We start from the raw sequence: 22956 nt of genomic DNA, 5'->3' as shown, positions 1-22956 counted from the left end.
AATCCTACTGGGTAGCTGGCATTGTCTTAGTGACACATAGTAGTAAACTGGGCCTTGGGAAAATGAGACTTTCCAAAGAGTGCAATATTTTGTTGTAGGATGCAAGTAAGAACTTCCTTTATTCTTTTTGTTCATCTGAAAAAAAAATAGGACAAGAATTTTATCACAAAATCATTGTTCTCAAAAACTAGGTAGTATGTATAATATTATATACAGGACTATGAGTACAGCGGGTGTTCCATTAATTTGTTTTCCCTTCTTTGTTCAAATATCTCTTATCTAGTTGATTTCACATTTTCAAAAGATTCAATCTGCCTGGGGTTCTCTTCTTGATTTGTTTGCAGTATGAGGTTGTAATTCTATTTCTTTCCCTGTGTCTCACCCAATCTTCTTATCAGCTTTTGAATCCATCTGTCAAGACAGATAGCATCTGCCTGTCACAACACCCATGTGTTCTGTTGCCACTTCAGTCACCTGACTCTTCAATATTGATGATAGAGTGACATTCTGTGATGAGTATGCATTGCCATCAGTGCTGGCTAACATTTATTAAGAATTTGGTACATGTCCGGGTGTGGGTAAAAGGATCAATGGGCGTGTTCACTTCATCCTCTCATAATGTAGCCAAACCAAATGCAGTTCACACTCCCAGATGAAACGGCACCAAGAAACAGGGGGTTAAATGGATTGCCTAAGGTCTCCTGTCAGAAAGCAAGCGAGCTCCTAATAGTAATTGGGCTATGTGGCCTCCATGTCATAGACAGATAAAAGGGTCATAGATCAAGACTTAGTTCCAGCCAAAAAGTGCTAACCACATGGCCTATTCTCTCTCTCTCTCTCTCTCTCTCTCTCCTCTCTCCTTCTCTCTTTTTTTCTTTCTTTCTTTTCTGCCTTTCCATCTTTCCTTCCTTCCTTTCTTTCTTTCTTTCTTTCTTCTTTTCTCTTTCTCTTTCTTTCTTTCTTTCTTCCTTTCTTCCTTTTCTTTCTTTCTTTCTTCCTTTTCTTTCTTTCTTTCTTTCTTTCTTTCTTTCTTTCTTTCTTTCTTTCTTTTCTTTCTTTCTGCCTTTTCTTTCTTTCTTTCTTTCTTTCTTTCTGCCTATTCATCTTTCTTTCTTTCTTTCTTTCTTTCTTTCTTTCTTTCTTTCTCTCTCTCTCTCTTTCTTTCTTCTCTTGAAGAAGGACCTTTGAACACACCATGAAGCAGACACATGGTGTTGTATTGGTCCTGTTAGCCACATGGTCTTGTCCATCTAGGCATTGCTAAGTTACCGGCTGTTGAAACCAGGCTGTGTATGTTTGGCTGAAGTCATCTTAAGCAATAAACTTACTTCTTTGTTTTTCAGGTAATGAACCAAAAAGATCATGTCTGAAGTACAAGGAACAGTTGAGTTTTCTGTGGAGCTACATAAATTTTATAATGTGGATCTCTTTCAGAGAGGGTGAGTATAATTCACACTATGAATAAGTGTGTGTGTGGGGGGGATATGGTCAGGTAATAAGACATTTTGGATTAATGAAGACATTTCATTATTTTCTTGCCCAATGGAAAATTCAAACTATTAGTTCATTTGAGAGTAGATTGTGCATTGACTAAGAGCTAATTTAGATCACTCTCCCACATTTTCTTCTGTATTGCCTTTCTCTGTTCATCTTTTTACTGCACTTTAAAGGAAGTGAATTTGGGGATGTAAGGTTTATGCACATATTCTCTGCATCAGCTCCTGCATCCAGGTTCCTGCCATGTCTAGTTCCTGCCGTGACTTCCTTTTATGATGAACTGTGATGTGGAAGAGTAAGCCAAACAAACCCTTTTCTCTTTAAGTTGCTTTTGGTCATGGAGTTTTACCATAGCAATAGTAACCCTAACTAAGATAATGCTGTTCTCTCTTTCTATACAATCATCCTTTTCACCGTTATAAAAAAGAAAAAGACATGTAGTATTTATTTTTATATGATTAATTTAACCCAATACAATATCCTCCCACCTCATCTATGTTTATGATTGACAAAATATTTATATATGAGGGGTGTGTGTGCGTGTCTGTGTGTGTGTATAGAATATCTTCACTCATTTCTTGATGGACATCTAGATTTTTGGAAATAATGAGTCATACCATTATCAGCAACATACTGATGATTTTTTTCTTTATATATGCATACATATACATATATACATACACACACACATACACACACACATACACACCCTCTTTCATGGTAGGTTTGCAAATCATTCTGTCATTTCTTTTTGTAGCTTCTAATCAGATTTCCATACTTGTACTATTTTATAATACTGCCTACTACATGTGTGAAAGTCCCCTTTGTGCAAATCCTTGCCAATGTTTATTTTTTATTTTAATAATAGTTTTTCTAATTAAGGCTAGATGAAATTTCCTTGTAGTCTTAATGATCGTTAACTTACAAATTAGTAATATTAGACTGGTTTGTTTTTCAAATATTTACTGGTCATTTGTGTATTTTCCTTTGAGAAACATGTAATTAGGTCACTGGACTAAACCTCTTGGTGCCCATTCCTGACATTACATAGCCTATTTTTAATGACTGTGCTGGATAAAGAAAATTATAAGACCAGCATAGTCTGAGGGCAGAGACATAGATAGAAGCTGTCTTTGGGTGGAAGAACCTATGCACAGTTTCAACCAGTGAAGCAACACTCCAGTTTGGGAAGTATACATCTGAAATTAATGCTTTTTTTTTTTTAGTACCATGATCCCCCCTTTTTACAATGATCTCCATACTATATTTACATTATTTACACCCTAACTTCTACTTTCTCCAACTTCTCAAAGTATTGAACTTTAAACAAATATATGTTTATATTAAATAAAATCTCTCTCTCTCTTTCCCTCCCCTTTCTCTCTCTCTCTCTCTCTCTCTCTCTCTCTCTCTCTCTCTGTTCTCTCTGTTTAGTATTCACTACTTGGCTAATCAGGGGTTTCGTCCTTGGGGAAGGCTTACTTTTCCTCTCAGCAGTCATCATTGCCTGTTACTCTTCATCTAGGAATGGGGTCTTGTGCTATTTCTCCCACCCATGCTGTCATGTCAGCTGTTGTTGTCATTGTGCAGGCCTTGTTTAGGTGACCACATAGTTAAGATTTCATGAACACAACTTCCGTGTCATATAGGGGAGATACTATCTCACAGTAGACATTGTTGTTCTCTGGCTCTTCTAATATTTCCACCTCTTGTTCAGCAATGTTCCTTGAACCTTAGGCATAGATATTCTATTATAGATTTATCAACTAGGGTTGGACACCTCATGATCAGTCTTCTCAGTATTTTGACCAAATGTAGTTGTATGTAATATTCTGTGTATGCTGAAAGAAGAAGCATTCTTTGATGATGGTGAGAGCTACATTGGACTAATACTAAATACATAAGTATTTAGACTGCACTTAGAAATGATAATGCTTTAAGACGTGGCAGTGGTAGGGTTTGGGATGGGAGTAGCATGAATTCACCAACTATCCTGGGTTGACAATATAAGGTACATATCTGGTATTGCATGGGACTAAAATCCAATTAGATAGCTATTGGTTACTCCTAAGATAAAAGGGTCACTATTGTACCATATGGGGACACCTTGTCATGCTGGTCATTATTATGATTTATAGGATTTGTAGCTGGTTAGGGCCATTGATTGCTTATTTCCAACCCCTTCTTAGAATGAAAAATAGTATGCCTAGGCAGGCTCTACTCCTGCTTCTCATGCTTCAGATTGTGTTGCATCTGCATATTCAGATGTTTAAATTTTACATTTGTTAGAAAAGGAAGCAGTTTTGCTAATTTCACCCTGGCATTAGACACTTTTGCATTTGTAGTTAATCTCTAGAAGTAGCACCTTGAGAACTTTTTTACTATAGGCCTCTTTGGAACTGGGGAGTAGAAATATCATAGTCTTAGCATAGTCAAATGAATTGAGAAACTTAAGACTCTCTCACTCACAATCCTGAATTCTTTTTTATTAATTAAGCCTGCTGTCCAAGTGCTCTCCATCCTTTTCAAAGTTCACAAGATAGATGATATTGCATGTTCAATTTATAGGGATTTTAGCCAAAAGGCATAAATAAGTCAAGGTACTCTAATAATTAAGGTCTAGATGAACTCTGAAGCACTTACTTTGTTTCTGATTCTTGGTCAGCACTTCAGATGTCAATAACAAACAGGGTTCAACAGAATAGCAAGGCTCAAATGCCCAACATTCCAGTCTATGGTTGGATACAGTCATAAACATCATTCAGATTTTAACTACCTGAGCGCTTACAGAAATTTAGAGTTATGAGTGTGGGATGATACTATTAGTTGAACAATAGCACCACGAGGGAGTGCCTGGAACATTACTTACCTAACTCCTACTGAAAGTTAGTTGATGCACACAGTGGAATTTGAAAATGACAGTTTAATCAGATCCATAAATAAATAGGCGGAGTTGAGTTTATTTTAAACATGATTTGATATATAGACCCATGAGGAATATTCATCACACAGCTCATCCTAACAGTAAATTTGGCTAGGGGTATTGAGAGTTTTATATGAAATAGTCAATGTTAACAAAGCCTTGTAAAGTAACCCATCCCAAGTATGAACAGATCGCTGTGAAGTTGTAAAAGGAGTTGAAAAGTCAATGTGAAAAATTATAACTTCTTCATATTGTCTGGAATGTTCGTTTTATATTTGACTGTTTGGGAGGCCTTGTGTAGCCAAAGTCATCAATAAAGGGTAGCATAAAATGAGGCTAAATTAGAACCAAAAACTGTAGAGGACATAACTTACATGACTAGTAAGAAAAAATAATATTAGAAGAAAACAATATCTATTTTAAACGATGGGTTATTGTAACCTCATTTTACATTTAAACATTCCTTTTCTACAGTCTGTTTCATGATCTATGTCGCATAAGTAATACTTATGTAAGATTATATATATGTACGCGTGTGTGTGTGCTGAGTCAAAGATATGTTTACTCATGAATATGCAAATCATTAAAACATAGAAGCCACTAATACAGGAGAAGAGCATTTTCTTTTACAGACTTCCAATTCTGTTATTAGAAATGTATCCTTTGAAAAAATTTTACAGATATAAAATGGATGTTGCTCACATATACCATCCATTACCCCTTCTCAGTCTTGGTGAACCTTTTCTTTCTCCCAACATATTGAATTGTTAATTTTGTGTCTTCCTTCTTTGAATGACATTCTGTATTCCCCGGAGTTTTCTAGAGAAACAGAATATATTTATATCTGTCTGTCACATATCTATCACTTTTATGTATTTATCTATACCCATCTATAATATCTCTATATAATTATAAGAGTGGCTTATAGCCTGTGGTCCAACTATTTCAACAATAATTGTGTCTTAATGAAAAGTTCAAGGATCCAATAGTTGTTCAGTCCACTAGACAGGCTGTCTTAGCTGGTCTTCAGTATATAATGGAATCCTGAAGTAAGCGGTTCTAATCCCAGGGAAGAAATGAACTGGCCAGTGAGAGTGAGGGCATTCAGGTAAAAGAAAAATTGCCTTCATATAGGCTGCCAGATTTAGGGTGAATCTTTCAACCTCAAATGATCCAATCAAGAAAAATTCTCTCTCACAGGTGTTCCCAGAAGCTTGGATTTTAGTTAATTCTAGGTGCAGTCAGGGTAATAACCAAGAACAGCCATAGCAAACACTGAGTTTAATTAAGGTTGCTTGCACGAGCACTGGTGAGGTGTATTTACTGGGGAGTGAGCAATTAGCTAGTGTCTACACCCTCAAGAAAAGTCATCCCCCTTTCCTATCAATTGTCAGTGAGCCATAGGGCCTCATGAACTCCAGCCCCACATCATGATTAAATAATGTTATACAAGCTCCTTGCAGGTAACCATAACCACCGTGATTTCATTTTATGCATAAAAGACAAGTTTCATAATATTTATACCTATTCTTTGTATCTTAAGTTTTTTCTGCAGTTTCTTCTACAGTGCTGTCTCAGTCTTGGGTGGTATAATATAGGTTTCTCATATAGGTCATAGAATAGTCACTTAATAGCAACTCTTTCACCTGTCATCAGTCTCTTATTTAAGTAGAGACAAGAGTATGAGAAGAAATATTCTGAAATGATGAATAAGTGGCTCCCAGAAACCATACCTTTTAAAAGAAAATCCCACTGCCAAGTGCTGAATACGAGTAGTGTGTGAGTCTTAAGGAAGACAGATTTCCCAAACAATATATGTCATTGCTGTGCTCTTAGTTACCTATCAGAACTGAACACAAAGCTTCTACCTCTTAATGCTAGATTATTTTGGTTAACATTTAACCCCACTCTTCATATAAGGATAATGTCAGGAGCTTATGATTAAAAATATAAGAGTAGGCTTCACAGTATCTACACCTATCGGCATGTTCAGTAAAGTCTAAAGGAATTTACACCTCTTACAAAAATGAGTTCTAGAATTCACAACCTTGTATCAGCAGTAAAACTCTAAAATAATAGCCTAGAGCCCCTTGAATTCCTGCCTTCAGTAAGTTTCAGATGGGCTAGGCATGATGCCAACCAGAATTCTGCATCTGTCAGAAGAGCTACTGATGGGCACAATCCCTGAAGGCTCAATAGTTGAGGATGCTTTCAGCATGAATCCCAATGGAGCCACACTTCCAGTGAAACTTCATGGAAGTTGGATGGCAGCATCTCAAATCTAGTGGGCAAGATAATGCCCTAGGGTACCCTCTGCAAGAAAAAAATGTTAGTGGATTTCTGCAGTCCAAACATGGTGGATTAGGGGAATGCAAAAGATTGATGACTGAATGATTCAACAAATACTCATACACATGGTCACTAGGAAGGCCTGCCAGTGAGAGTTCCATCACTAAAACAACTCATACAATTGTTAGAAAAGTTTGATCTTGGTTAACCTGTTTGGAAGTTTCGGGTAAAAAAGGGTGAGCTCCAATGATCTGGATCTAAGATAAAGTGGCACATGACAAATGTGTGCATAGTAGAACAAAATCAGCATTTTTAAGGTGGAAAAATAAAGAGGAATAAAAATAGACATTAGATAGATGGTAGATAGATAGATAGATAGATAGATAGATAGATAGATAGGAAGACAGGAAGACAGAGAGACAGTTAGCCATGGGGGGGGAAGAGAGGAATGGAGAGAGGGGGGAAGAAATAGAAAAAGAGTGATGGAGAGGGGCTTTAATAGACAATTTTAAGAATTTTCCAGGTATGTTCCCAATGATATGAAAATGGCCCACAAGTTTCTGTGTTTCAACCATATCTCCATGGCAAATACCCAACATTAAGTAGACATACTTGAACTCAATCCTCCTATGGCCACAAAGGTGAGGGTGTGTGTGGTGTGTGTGTGTGTGTGTGTGTGTGTGTGTGTGTGTGTGTGTGTGTGTGTGTGTGTGTGTGTGTGTGTGTGTGTGTGTGTGTGTGTGTGTGTGTGCGATTCACTCTACCACTGAAGTCCCAAAGTCTTAATTGCTCCATTATTGCTAAGAAGTCTTATTTTAAAGCCTTCTTTGAGAGTCAAGGCAAACTTGAAATGCAGAAGATAACATTCCACAGTGGTCCCAGCCTGACAGTATCAGATTGGTGAAATAGACAGGATTAAGGGATAAGCCCAGCAAACATTCCTATTTAAAAGTAGATGAATAAGGAAATGAGCAACATAGGCTGTCGTGGTTCTAGTAATATCATAATTTATTGGTAATGTCCTGCTGCTAAATATACCACACGCTTCAGTTGCAAGACACAGACTGTTCACTTTTGAACCGACTAGGAAACCCTTCTCACTGGTTAGTTTTCATTGCACTGGAAGATGCTATCCGATAAGGAAAAGCACCCATGGTTTTAACCAGAGCTTGCCTCTGCATGTTATTATACCAAATGGTCTGGGAAAGTGTCCCAAATGGTACAGTGGTAACAAGAATGTACGGGAGGAACCAATAACTTTCTTGATTTGATTTCAGGCTGTTCCACAGGAGAGGATTACCCCGTACAGTAAAAATTGATGAAAGTGATACATGGGAGATGATAGGGAACTGATAAGGGAGAGCTTATTGTTGTTTTCATAAATTACCATGTTGTCAAGCTGTCTTCTAAAGGTTTATATTTATAGCCATAGAATCATGCTGCTCCCGACTTTGCTTTTTTTTTTGGTAGTGGATAGTGCTTAATGCAAACATTCATTACTGTTCAAGGTGCAAAATTAATAACAGTGAGCGTGCAGCTATGTATGAGACATATATATTAACTCTCCTCTTCTAAGACTCAGGGAATATCAAGGAATAGGGGCAGAGAGAGTGTAAGAAGAGCTGGAAGAAGGAGTCGAAAACATAGAAATGCAGAATGTTGCCTGAGGATTGTCCCTACTAACAGAGTTACTTGCTTTTAGCGTATTCATATTTGAGGATGGCTTTTCCAGTTCCAGGAGGCAGGATGTCTTCTGATGATGTTTGCTTTGAGCAAACAGTCAGCTTGCATTTATTCAAAGTCTATATTGACTGAGGCAAATTCTCAAAGGGAAACATGTCTTCACCATAGTCAACAAATATCACAAGGTGTCACACCTACATTTAGCACCAACACTCATGCTAACAGAAGGCAGACACAGTCTGCCTTGAATTTGGGAACCTTGAATTTGGAAGCTAGAGCTGGATTTGAAGTCATGCTCTGCCACCTATGAGCATAGAGGATTTTGGAGGTCTCTGTAATTAAGTAAATAAAACAAATAGATAAAAGGCCATGATATAGGAAGAGGACTTACTGATGAGAACAGGTTTGTCAAGAGTGAAAGGAGGATAAGAAAGGATCAGCATATGTTTTATAAATGTATGACGTGTATCAAAGGATCAAAACACATTAAAAAATTACATGGAGGCAACTGGAGACATGGCTCTGTGGGTAAGAGTAATGACTACTCTTCCAGAAGATTCAATTTTGATTTCTAGTACCAGCATGGTGGCTGTACGAGTGTCTGTAATTTCAGATTCAAGAGAGCCCATGCATGCCATGGACTCAGTGGGCACCAGACTTACATGTAATTAATAAACATTCATGTAGACAAGACATTACTATACATCAAAAACAAACAGAGTGGGAGGGGATAAAGGGCTGGTGATGGAACACGTGACATTAAAGCAGCAAGAGGACTATATCTAGGGAAGAAGGTTATATCAGATAGGAAGAGGGAGGTAGTGGGAGAGAGCAGTGGAGGCTGGGTAAGAACAAAGTATATTGACATGAGTATATAAATATATGAAAATTTCATAATAAAACCTACAACCTTGCTAATTAAAAAGAAAAATGAACAATATAGAATATATTATATAAGACCAATATCTTACAGTCTATAATAGCTAGCCTTCTGACAATGGCAAGCTGAAAATTATAGCAAAACAAACAAACAAACAAACAAAACATATGATAGGCCAGCCTGGCAGTTAGTGTTTGTAAGACGTGGTTTAGACATTTGTTTCCAGTGTGTAGTAACATTCAGGAAGTGAGAAACCACAGGGTTATCATAACCATTTTGTTTTCTGTTTAGAACCCTCTGTTCCTTTTCCTTTTATACTCTAGTTCTCAAATCTTGTATAATTTAATCTAAAATGTCTTGGTTCTTAGAACATCTTTGTTTCTCTGATGCCTAGTACTGCCTTGAAAATTCTACCCTAGGTAAGTTCTAGCTCAAACATTTTCCTCAAACTAATTTTTAATGTCTGATAAAGGTTATAATTTTCTCTTGAAACTGGTATTTTAACCAGTAATATATAAATGCTTTTTTCATTTTTTATTCTTTGAAATTTTCATATATGAATACAATGTATCTTGATCCTGTGGACTCAGACTTCATTCCCCTTCTAACAACCCAAGAACCTAGGTAACTTTTCCTTTCCAACTTCATGTCTTCCTTATCTATCTATCTATCCATCTATCTATCTATCTGTCTATCTATCTATCTATCTATCTATCTATCTATCTATCTATCTATCTATCTATATTGGATATTTGTTTTTAACCCATTGAGTCCAATTTGTGTTGCCCCCAATTACATGAGTGTTGAGTTATTCATTCGGGCAAGGAGAACCAACTACATACACACTGAAAGAATAATGAGCCTCTAACAGAAATCATCAGCTAACCATAGCTCTTCAGCTAGCAGTGAGGAATCAGGATATTCCTGTCCCCCAATGCTAGAATTTTAACTGGCTCTATCTTCGGAAGATAATTGTGCAGATACCATAGCTGCTTCGAGTTCATGTATGCAATTGCCATTTCATATCTAAAATACAGCATTTCACAGTGTTTCCCTTAATATTTCAGCCCTTTTATCTTTTCCCTCCCTTTCCCTAGTTATTCCTTTAGCACTGGGGGAAGGCTGATGCTGCTGTCCCATCTATTACTACTGAGCACTCATAGATGCTTATTTATCTCAGAACTTTGAACAGCAATGGCTCTCTACATTAAGCCCTATCCACTATGATAAAATGCATTTCTGACCAGTGTTAGGGGAAGAATAAATCTATTGGTTTAAATATAAATATTTATAAGGCAGCTTGACAGCATGACCTTTTAGGAAAAAAACAAAAAAAAACAACAAAAAACAAACAAACAAAAACAAACAAACAAACAAACAACAAATCAGTACTACAGGATTCTTCCTTGGGGCCCATGAATTCCATAGACATGAGTTTTGGCTCTCTTTGCAAGACCAGGCTTGAATGTGGGGGAGGCCTCAATTTCTCAAACTGTTTTGGTAGATCAATACTATAGTACTTAATCATGCTCTCATAACCTATTGTCATTCCTACGTTCCTATCATTAAGTTCATTCATAAGATGTTCTTTGAGGACCTAGTCTCAGAAAGTCATTGTTATATTTATGTTATGACAATATTATGACATTTATGCAAACACTATAATAAAAACATTGACTTTAGGATGTTTACTACCTAAAGAAAGAAAGAAATACATGTGTGATATGTGATAAATTATCACCAAAACAGACAGGTAGGGTACTAGGAAGGGATGCAGAAAGGTTCATCCAATCTGTAGGCAAGAGTGAGAGAAGCTATCATGAAGTAAAATTGTATCAGACTGTCACTTGAAGCCTGAATGGGGTTAGTGTCTAAGAGAGTCTAACAAGGCAGGAGCAGAGTGGCTCTGATGTCAGGAAGATGAGCCAGCCCATGACTAATGATAACAATTTATGAAAGGAAAACAGGGAATGGGTGTTATGGAGGTGAAAGGATTCTCCACCACCACCACCACCACCTCCTCCTCTTTTCTTCCTACTCCTCTTCCTCTTCTTTTCCTCCCCCATCCTCCTCCTCCTTCTCCTCCTCCCCCCCTCCTCTTCCTCCTGCAATAGAGTACTGGAAATATTGTGGTGTGTTATGAGTAGCTTGTCTTCTCTGAGAATTGTAAAACTTTAAAGAGTGGGGATCCAATTTTACCATTTTTAAGTATTCTAGTTCATAGGAATACCTGGTGCACAGTAGGAGGAGTGAAGTTCTAGCTTATGCTTAATGAGTTTGAATTTCATGTTGCTGCTTTCTTATCTCCTTCAATCTCAGATAGTCTTCTGGATCTTCGTTAAATGATGCTAATACAGGGAAGACAAATCCTATTCCTCTCATGCTGTTTAAATCACTGGCCCCTGAAGTGTGGTCCGTTGGCTGCTGTGCCACCGACCCCTGAGCACTTCTTTAAAAATGGAATTCAGACCCACCGTCTTATACTTTCTGAGCCTGAATCACAGGAAACCACAAGCTAGCCTGTTCTCTGAGTGTTTCTGCTTGTAACAGGGAGGGGGTACTGTTAATAGCTTATTTTTAAAGCTCCCCAGATAAATCCTCAGCTTTCAGATGGTTGATTGGATTTGCATGAAGTCATTTTGCCTTTCTTGCTATCCTCTTTGGATAAAGACTGTGCGGTTTCATCTTCCAAATGTCTTTGCATATCCTTCTGCTGTAGACACTGCAGAGGCCCTTCAGCTTGCCTTCAGAATGATGCTGGATACAAGAAGGCAGGAGGCAAGCTCTCATTTCATAGAGCAGCAATGTTCTCCTAAGGAACTAATTTATAGATAATAATAGAGAAATGGTTAACTACAAGATCCATCCTGTTCTCTCTGTCTATCATCTCTGTACCTGAAAGAGAGCAAAAACATTCACTGTTTTTTATTTTAACGTTTCAAGATACTTATTTTTAAAACAGATCATAACATTATGCTTATGGACACTCTGGTGTTGGATGAACTACAAATGCTTGCTCACCATTTCAGAGCACACTTACATATCCTGTGAAGAAAGTGCATATGACACAGTTATTCAAAGTTACCATAGAAACACAGATAAGCATGACCACTATTGTTTGGTCTTCCACATGGCTACATTTGTGCCAACTTTATTCTAACAAAGACATGTTCAAAACTAGTAGCAATTAAGTTAAAAGTCTCCATATCCAGCTTCCCTAATGCAAGATAAACTTGCAGGTAACTGTTGAAACAAATGCAAACCTTCATTTTGAATATTGACAATTGAGATGGAACTAACATTTGTTATTTAAAATAAATTCAAGCTTCACTTCGGAGTCTTATTTCTCGAAGGTTTTAAGCCAGAGTGGTTTTTCTTCTGAGTGATGTTTTTCATCATTCGATGTTCAGATTCATCTCTTGTCTTTCCTCAACCCCTTTCCTTTATCTTATCTTAAAGATGTCTCTTCAGAGGTTTTTAGATGAATAACTTCACACAAAGGATGTATAATCAGTTTTGTCAGATCTGGCATAGACGTTCAATTGCTCATAGCCCTGTTAGGATAGAAATCCCCTTTGAACAAATACAACTGCCACTTTCATGCTGAACTCAAATGCTGAGTTTATAGGTCTAGTGATCCTAGGAAGAAAATGCCATCTTGTGTTTCTGCCCGATGTTTCCCATTGCTGCCTAATGCCCAGCGACAGCCAGTTCCCCTATGAAATTAGCTAACTGGCCCTGATGTGCTTTAATAGACTTTGAAATACAATTATCTTTGCTTGCCAGAGATCATCTAATTGATTTGTCTGGTTCTGTCAGAAGCAATCTTGTTTTAACTTCCTTTATTAATTTGTATTGAGACTCTTTTCATTCTGTCCCACACTTTTGAGAGGGTATGAGGATTATTCAGGTTTGAGGAAACCATTGAATACCCATGTCTTTTTAGGAAAAGGAGTAGTGCCAGGAGCATAGTGGAGGCAAACTAAAGTTCCCAGGCCTCCTCACTGTAAGACACTGAAGAAGCTTGGCGGTCCCTGCACATGGTCAGACACTCTGCAGAAGTGATGGACTTGATACTTCATTCTAGTCAGGTCTGTGATTTTCAAAAATATTAAATATTAATATTAATTATTAAAAAATAAAATACAGTTCTCCAATTTGATTTAAACCTGTTTGATTTTGGGCATGTATTACTCTTGGTCAGGCACAGTAGGTAAATATCAAAATCGCTGATTTTTTTTTTTTTGCTAAAATGGTGTAATTATTATTTTAATAAAGTTTGATCCCCCTCCTTAAAATGTCATTATTATCCCTGTGAGGACTGACCTGAATTCAGTCACTGGAGTCCTTTTGCACATGGGATTTGTGGATTATTTTTTACAGCAAATCCACATGGATAATAATAATGTCCCAGGCTTGTTTTTTACCTGATTTGCCTTTTAATCCGTGACTTCGAGAGCCTGCTGCTTTGAGCCTTTTATCCTCTTAACCCCTGGTGAGGACATACTCAGCAGGTGTGTAAAGCAAAGAGCTTTGCAGGGGAGGAAGTGTTGAACTGCAGGGGTGGAGAAAGCTGCCCTGGGCTCAGTCACCCAGAGGGGCGCAATTACCCCCTGGTGGAATCAAGGAAGAGCAGAATGCCTCACGGGCACTCAGTGAGTCTCACCCACTTCTCTCTTTTTAACATTTTATTTTTATGTATTGATTGTATGACATGTGCATGAGTCAGAGAACACGTGTAGAGGACAGAGGATAATTTGTTAAGAGTCTCTCCTTCACACTGTTGAGGCAAGGTCCCTTTATTTGTTTCTACCATACTGTGTCCTCCAGATTAGCTAGTCCATGAGGTTTCTGATTATTCTTCTGTCTTCAGCTCTTGATTATAGATACACACGATAGCATCCCGATTTTATGAAACCAAACTCAGGTTATTAGGTTATCCGGCTTGTGTCCAAGTGCATTTACCTGTTGGGCCATCGTGCCAGCCCTCAACAAGGTCTATTAAATAGAATGAAAAGCATATGGTCCTGAGGACAGTGAAGCTCAGAAGAGCACATTTAAGAATGGGATGTTGGCTATGGTTCCTCTGATCTCCAGTAGCTGGGACCGGTGGTCAAGCTGCTAACTTCTCTGATTTGATTTCATCCTTGCCCATCTTTATTATATGCTAATGAATATTTATAAAACACATGGTAAAACTGAGGTCAGGTTTTGCAGAACTAGCCAAGAAAGTCTTACCTAACAATATCTCCCACTTAATTCTGAACCAAGCATCTTCACTGGGGAGTGTCATAGGTGGAAACCCTACTGTCCTGCTCAGGCTCTGAGTCTAGTTTTGTTCCAGTATCTAAAGTAGATGCTTCATACCCAGAACTAGAAATTCCTCAGAAAAACCATTCTTATCCACGGAAAACCCAACAACTTGCTGCAGATTTTCTTCTAGGAGACATCATATTCTTTGTTCTTTATTAGTCCGGATCCTAGAGATTCTGGCCATAATAAAGAGAAAGAACCAGGATCAAATGCAAGTGGTTTAGAAGGTTCTGTACGGGAGATAGATAAGAAAGACAGATCAGAAATGGAAGTTCCAAACATAGACAAAATGTTGAAGGTATACAGAGATAGATACCCAGCCACCCAGGAGATAGCAGGACATATTACTTGAATGAGGGATGTCACTATCCAGATAAGAATGAAAAGGAACCCCAAGCTTTGAGAATATATTGTGAAAAGGTCTAGACAAGGAAATGGTCTGTGATCTTATGAACAGTAGTGCCATTCTGTAGAGGAAAACGACAGCAAAGTGGTGTTTTTGATAGAATGGGGGGATAGGACTGGTCAAGTTGCAGGGGGATTGATTGTGAAGAACATAAGTGTCCTGCTTTGAGCTAGAAGTGCATCTCATAGATAAGGAGGGCTATAAACAGTGTATTGATCAGGTGGCTTACATAATGTCACTTTGAAGATTAACAACTATGACAGTTGGATGGGGGACATGTTGGGAAAGTTGGGGATAGCACAGAGGGAGGAGCTAAAGAAGGCTGGGATGGTAGAACCAGGGAACGAGTGTTTGTTTGTTTGTTTTTTTTTTTTTACTGTAGTGATAGGTGAAAGTAAAGTCAGAATAGTTCTTCCTTGGGTGAATTATGCAATAAAACTGAGGAGAAGGACCAGGTGGTCGTAGTAATAGCTGATGTGAGTCTAGATGCCTTCAGAACAAATGACATTTGGATGCCTGCTAGAATCTGGATTGAGTTGTCTTAGTTCATGGACACTGCTGAACCTAATAAAAATCATGCAGTGACCATGGCTCTAGTAAAAGCTTTGAGTTCAAACCATATTCCCACACCTTCACTGCACCTACTCCGGGGATGCTGTCAACAGCCATATGAAACAGGCATTAAGATTTTTATCTTATGATTGGAACTAAGGTAGAGCTTAGGCCACAGTGTTTGTCCTCATGGTGCCACTTTAGTGTTGTCAAAATGGGAAGAAGTGCAGAGGATTCCTGCAGGAGACAAGTCCATAAGCAGCATACCTGCATGGTAGTTTGTGCTGCAAGCTTCTGCTTGAATTCCTGATCTGGCCTCCTTCTGAAAATGAGCTGCAGCCGATAAGCCAAATAAACCTTTTCCTCCTGAAGCTACTTTTGGCCACAGGGTTCATTCCAGCAACAGATAGCAAACTAGAACAAGAGTGAAGCCCTGTTGGTAGTATTGGTACTGCTGGCCTTAGAGGAGGCTTTGAGAGATAGATTCTTGGGTATCTGGACTGTGCTTACAAAGAGCATTTGGAGATTTAGGCATGGCCTTTCTTGGTCACTCCCTGGCTTCCGAGGTGACCAACTGCTGTCCTATGCAATTTCCACTACTACAATGGAATCAGTGGAACTAGGAGGAGTTTCCAAACTTTAATTAAAATATCTCTCTTCTCACAAGTTTATTCTTTCAGTTATTCGGTTATAGTGACAGAAAGCTGGCTTTCACGGTGTGTGTTTGGTAGAGGGTAAAGGAGTCATCCTTGGCCTAGAGTCTAGTTTGTCTGGAGGATGGAAAGGCGACCTTAGTAGTTAGAGCATAGCAGGCACTCTTACATTCTGGTTTCTTTGTTGAGTGTTGTTTATGTCAGTTCGATGAGAATGGTGAACGATGATGAAGGCATGCACTGAACAGTGCGAGAAAGAGGCCTCTTATAAATATCAATTCCAACCAAGGAATGTCTTCTGAAAAGTTGGGAACATCTTTGCAGGAAGCTTATGTTTTTCTCATTTCTCTCTTCCTATGACTTGGTGAGCAATGAGACCATAGGAAACAGTCCTGAAGTGAAAACTAAATGTGCTTAGTTTATAGTTGAAAAAGTTTCTGACACTATCTTAATTCAGAGCATCGAGGTTAAACAAGCAAACAATGACAAAAACCTAAAACCTATTGAGTAATGAAGTAATGAAGATGAGGCCGATTTAACAATAACCATATAGGAATACCTTCTGTTCCTCTCACCTGATTGACATGACTCTTTAGGTTTTAGACGTAAATGTTTGGAAACTACAGCAGAGGGAGGGGAAGAAGAGGGAAGAAACAGGGAAGGAGTGTTTGAGATGTTAGATGGGACTTGATTCATAGATGCCTAGGGTCTATGAGCCATATTTATTTACTGAAAATGGGAAACATCTTGCTGATTTAAGACTGCTTTGTTTTGACACCGAAAGTAATGGAATGCTATGTATTATTTAGAGATTTCCAAGGAACATTTCACCCTTTTGTCAATCAGATTTATGAAGCTTCTTTAACAACCACAGTTAGGCTCAGTTAACTCCCACGGGGGTTAAAGGCCATGTAAGCACCAATGACTGTCCAGGTTTTATAATTATTTGAGCCTTCAAGTGAAAGAATACTCTCGGGACTTCAGATTTCCTGGTTCCTTATTTGTGTCTTTTCTCTCACAATCATGTCCCAAATTCAACAGAAGTGGGTTGTATCTCAAATGCAAGCCTCAGTTTCCTCTTTTGAACACTTTTCTGTAGCAGTATTTATTTGTCCTGGTCTATGAACCCCTCCGTGTGTGTGTGTGTGTGTGTGTGTGTGTGTGTGTGTGTGTGTGTGTGTACCCATTAATGGTTCTGAAGGTCATATCATGAGGAATGGCTACAACACTCATGTTGCCAGCTCCCTCCTAAGCATGGTATGTTTACAAAGCTGCACTTTGTTAGATTTGACTGGAGGGCTGGGGTGGGGGACACTATGTATTCCTCTTGACCAGCTGCCTTGATTTAAATATGGAAGACATGGATGTTGACAGAGTTCAATCAGTACTTTCTGTTGCATACTATAGTTTGCAGCCTTGAATTTTGATCAACAACATATCAAGTGAAGACAGAGAGGTTCGATCTACGTAGCTATGGCATCACATTTCCTGTCCAGGACCTGTCCTAAGCTTCTAAAGAATGCAAACATACTTGGACAACTAATTATGCTTTTCTGCAGTTGTAACACAAAGACAATGATAGATGTACCCGTGTGTGTGCGTGTGTGGTTATGTTTCAGAACAAGGCAGAAATGGGTGTGCATTGCTATGTGGTCGTTATATGCTCTCTTCTCCACAAAGCTTTCTGCAGTGGATATGGCACAATACGACCAACTATTAAGTCTGAGTGTCAGTCTGCATTCAATCACTGGGAAGCCTGTGCTTTCACACTTTGGAATTTCTGGCTCTGCTTGGCTCATCTTTGATAAGAAAGGGTGCCTGTGTGAGCCATAGAGTGGCCTCTAATGACAGATTATCTATCCACACCTAGACATATCCATCCATCTGTCCATGTGCCCAAGTTTATGGTGTAAATCTAGAATGTCCTCTATACACACATGTTTACGGTGCTCTGTCTCCAGCTTATATCACTCTTTTGAAGGATATGGATCCTGGATGGATGTGTGTCTCTATAGGTCAGTGTTTGAATGGATTCTGTTTCGTTCTTTGCTTCCTGTGTGCAGTCATATGAACAGGCGGCTACCTCCTTACAATTCCTCTGCCACAATTTTCTCCACATTTCCTTTACTGCAACAGACTCAGACTGGCACTGTAGATACAGGCAAGTCCTTCCTCCTTAAGTTCTCTTTAAGCTATTTTGTTCCAGCAATGTAAAGGTAACTCATTCATTCATCATATACCCACCCAACCCACCTCTCTTCATGCATCTTGAATAGCTCTGCCTATTAATGTGATTTTCGAAAGTAAAGGAGAAAGGAAGGAAGAAAAAGAAGGAACCATTACTGAGTTTGCCCTCTGCTATATCCTAGGGGCTGGCCAGCATGTTTTCTGCATCATTTTGTCATATGTAATCTTTTTATTTTACACAGTAACAGCATTCAACAGAAAGGGAAACAACATACCTGAAATGAAGCTATTCAGTCTATTCTATGGAGGCCTCATAGCTCCCTTCCATGTTAATGTCTGTTGAGGGATATATGACATTTTTCTTCTAATGCTTTTCCATAAACACCTCCAAAGTTGGTTAGACAGTTCCAAGTAAGAAAGCATGGATACGTCCCCTTTGCTCCTGTGGCAGCTAGTTTACATACCTGTGAGTCCAGAGCAGGTTGAGAGTGTCCATCTGACCATTTTATGCTGGAGCCAACAGATTAGACATGAAGCACTTCTCTTTTTTTCAGCTAGGGCTCTGCAAGTCTTCTCTGTATCAAGTTCAGGCTCCCATGAAGTATGCTGCAAAATCTGAAAATTAAATCTAGAAGCTTGAGCCATGATTGTGCCCTCCGATCAATGTTAAATATGAAACAGAGCTGCGAGTGCTTCATCAGCAATGGCCTTCCGAGAAAGAAAGGCAGGTGGGGTTTAATTCCTAGCACCGCAAAATGTGCTCGAATGAGAGTGTCTTCAGTAACAGGGTTCCTCTCACAAATATGAGTGTCCTCACTCTAGAGAACATGGGGTTCTGAAAGGTGACATCCAGAAAAGCAATTTTTTTTTCTGATAGAAGATGAGAGTGAGGGATTAAACCAAAGTCTTCCATCCTTGGTTTAACGTTCATTTTCATTTTGTCAGGTTGACTCTTAACAGAAAATCCTGGTTTATTATAGGAGTCAGATAGGTTACATTAATTGATAGAAAACCAAGGAATCTTACTCCTTTAAAGTCATGGGGACTTCATTAGGATATATTCACACCGTGGGATGTAGCAGGAAAGATAGGAGCTTAAAGTACTGCTTAAAGTCTACTGAGGACTGCATACCATGCCTGCTTTTTTACCTAGGATAGTCTACCTATTCAGTGGTGCCACCAACAGTGGCAAGTCTTCTTATACTAAATAGCACAATCAAAACAATACCCCCCACGTGCCTACAGGACATCCCAAGGTAGACATTCCCTTACTGAGACCCTTTCCAGGAGACTCTGGTTTGTATTAAACTGACAAAACTTATCCTTCCATGTTGAGAATGAGCGAGTTATAGAATCATGGACTACTGATCACACAGGAGATGGTAGTCTGTGTTCTAAGTCACAGCTTGTTTTTTCTTCCCTGTAGGGAACATGTGTGCCTCCATTCTTGGCAAAGGTGTCCATGGCTCATCAGACCTGTTCTGAAAAGTCCTGTCCTAGTATGAGTAGCCAGCTCCTCAAAGAACATGAGATCAGGGGAAGAAAAATCCGTTAGACCCAACTTATTTTTCTCAGAAGACAGTTATACTTGAAATATCTGATAAGACATGAAAGGCAGTTGACCACAGAAAGTGAAAACAGACTCCTCATTTAAACCGAGGACTCAGAAAACGCATACCTGAGGATGGAGCATTGAATAGAAGTCCTGAAGATTAATTAAAAGGTGGCCAATTAAAGCTAAGAGAGAAAAGGCTGAAGTAGGAGGTGCAGACAGGAGGTTCTGTGGCAGAAATAGCTTATCTCAAAGAGGGAAGGCTTTTGTCATTGCTGGAAACCTGGACTGTTGCCTAGTGAGGAAGAGTCTTAATGCCGCTCTGAGGATTTTGGGCCACTTTTCATTTAGCACGCTGTCATGGAGAATCACTTTTGAAGTCATTCCTTTACTTTTGGCTTTTTCTGTAATTATTTGTATGTCTGCGCAATTTTTAAATGCATAAATCTATTAAATGGGTCCTTTATTTGTCCCTTTATTTTATTTCTACTATAATGGATACATTCCAGAGCTTATTCAGAAAACATATGTAAGCTACCACACATGATAGTAATGTACTGAATAATTCTTGATGCTCCAGTATGTAAGGAGCACCCTTGGATTTACTGATTATTTTCAACCCCCTTTCCAAGTATAACTAACCTAATAGTTTGCCTCATTGTAATAAAAGTTGAGAATTTTTTTCTTTCTGAGTGTTATGGTTTTCTGCTCTTACACTCACAGACATCTTATCTATTTGGAGTTCTACAATTCTGCATCCTTGGTACTGTCTGAGTATCCAGACACCATGGGAATGACTTGAGGGGCCTTGCTTCAGTTCAAGTTCAGTTAAACCTCCCTCACTCTGGTCTAAAAGGAGGCTGCCTCTAACTTCTGCACCAGTTCAGGATTGACATTCACTGCAGTTTTCTTATCTCTGCCATTCCCTTTTCTTCTTCCTGGTGTTCCAAAAAGCATGGAAGTGTTAGGTGTTTATGCTTCTGACTAACCTGTCTTTGATATATCATCTGGCTTTGGGGTAGAGAAATAACGGTAATAGAGAGTGGGAGAAGAGAGGAATTTATTCACTGAGGCTGTCTACATTGCTGATTATGAAGACTGTACCTCTTGTTTTTATTTGTGATGATTTGCTTTATCAGATATGAATGCAAGTCCCCCAGTCAGCTAATGTGTGCATAATTAACTAGGCACGAAACATTTGATTAACATGAAGAAGATAGTAAAAGATGTTGAAGAGACTCTGGACTTAAAGCCATACAAGTCTGCATGTGCATGCTGATAGAGTTTTCATTTTTCACATTCTATCATTGTGAGGGACAGTTGCAAGAATTCCCTCTTGGCTCATTGAATGCTAGAAAATACCTAGAGGGGACATTTCCTTTTCATCGTAGTCCCATTTGTGAACCATGACACAAATCCACAAATGCAGGGCAGCTCAAAACCCAGTAGAGCTGGCCTTTACAAACAGAGGAACAAATCCTTCTTCGCAACCCTGCACTCTAGCTCATATTTAGGATTGTACATGGACTGCTTGGAAAGAAGACATTATTCTGTTGAACAAAAATGTATATCCATTTAAATAAATTTTAAAAAGCAGAGAACCAGAAAAACTGAATTGTTCAAGAAGCATTACTAATCCTTTAGAAAATGTATGTCTACTGCATGAATGGACTTTATATACATCATTGTGAGGATGTAAGGCATAATTAGATTAAGTTGTATTTATTGAGCTTTTTCTTCTGATTCTTTACTGGTTTATGAATTAATAGATACTTGTCAAGGAGTTTTATAGGCACTTATGGTAGGACAAACTGTGAATGACATGCAAACACAAAAATACTTCCAGAACAAGAGTATCTAGATGCTACCTTGTATGATGGGTCAGTAACAGAGTGATGGATATTAGAATCAAAGTGAACAAAGTGAACTGAACTTGGCTTATAGCTGAGTCATGTACTCAGTCCACAAACAAAGGAGGGAGATCTGCTGATATCAATCAGTAAGGCAAGTTCTCCCCAAATGGACAGTACATTCTGGCTCAGGATATCATACCAAGAAGATATTAACCCTTAACATTGTATCAGTCTTTTCCTAATTTATGTCCTGAGGAGGTACCTAGGTTCTAGTCATTGTGTTGAACTTTAGGACAGAAACGGGAAGGAGCGAACATGGTTTGTACCATGTCTGCACGAAGTTTTCAAGAAAGCAAGGGGAATGATGTGAACAGAGGTGAGCACCACAGATTTAGAAAACAGAGGTCAGATGATCTACACTCAATTGAAAGTCAGGGAAGAAACGCTTTCTTAAGAGGTCAAGACAGGAGCTTTTGAGGTGAGTGGCAGGGGCAAAGTTGAAAATGCAGAAGCCTTAGCAAAAAGTCACATTGCAATACAAGAGAAGAGCATACCACTACCAGGTGGGGCATCAGCTTTCATGACAAAATGTCAAAATGTCAAAAGAAAGACTTGTCCTACATACAAAAGGGAGTTCTGGAAAGGAGAACATTCCCCATCCATCACTCTGTGAAATAATCTTTGTCCGAGGAACTGATTTTGAGGAAAATCCTTATACAACAAAGAGATCCATAGCTGTCCCTTTATTGTTTTACATGATTGTGTTTATAACACTTTTGATTCAATGACATTCTATGTAAGTGATTTTTCATCAATTGTTTCAAATTTTGGTGAATGATTGTTTTTCTAAAATATAAAGACATCACAACTCCCTCTCTGCATGCTGTTGTTTCCCCAATCTTAGCTTAAAGCTGTGGTAAGGCAACTTCTGCTCAGCACCCATTTATATGGCACAAGGTGCCCATCCCTATCTCATTAAAGATTACCACACCATGCCATCTGTGAAAAGATATCTCCAGTTAGCTGAAGAGTAGTGCTGGGAGTTGTGAATACTGATCGACAACATTCACTAGAGTTCAAAGGTTCTTGTGTCACTTCTCTAAGGTTATACTCCTCTCCTTTTTGTCTTCAATATACTGTATGTACACTTTCTCTCAGTCCACCTTAC

At 38.7% G+C, this 22956-nt stretch overlaps 1 protein-coding gene across 1 annotated transcript in view; it reads left to right on the top strand.

Annotated features, from left to right (window-relative positions):
• The window catches only part of Fam135b (family with sequence similarity 135 member B), a 277326-nt gene that overhangs the window by 98642 nt on the left and 155728 nt on the right, over window positions 1–22956 (top strand). Inside the window, exon 3 of the mRNA XM_032916392.1 lies at window positions 1344–1439. Within this exon, the coding sequence (XP_032772283.1) occupies window positions 1363–1439 (77 nt within the window). The 5' untranslated portion in view covers window positions 1344–1362. The remainder of the gene's footprint in view (window positions 1–1343; window positions 1440–22956) is intronic.

The sequence above is a fragment of the Rattus rattus genome, chromosome 1 (assembly GCF_011064425.1).
Source record: "Rattus rattus isolate New Zealand chromosome 1, Rrattus_CSIRO_v1, whole genome shotgun sequence".
Taxonomy (NCBI): Eukaryota; Metazoa; Chordata; class Mammalia; order Rodentia; family Muridae; genus Rattus; species Rattus rattus.
This window is presented reverse-complemented; position numbering and strand designations above follow the sequence as displayed.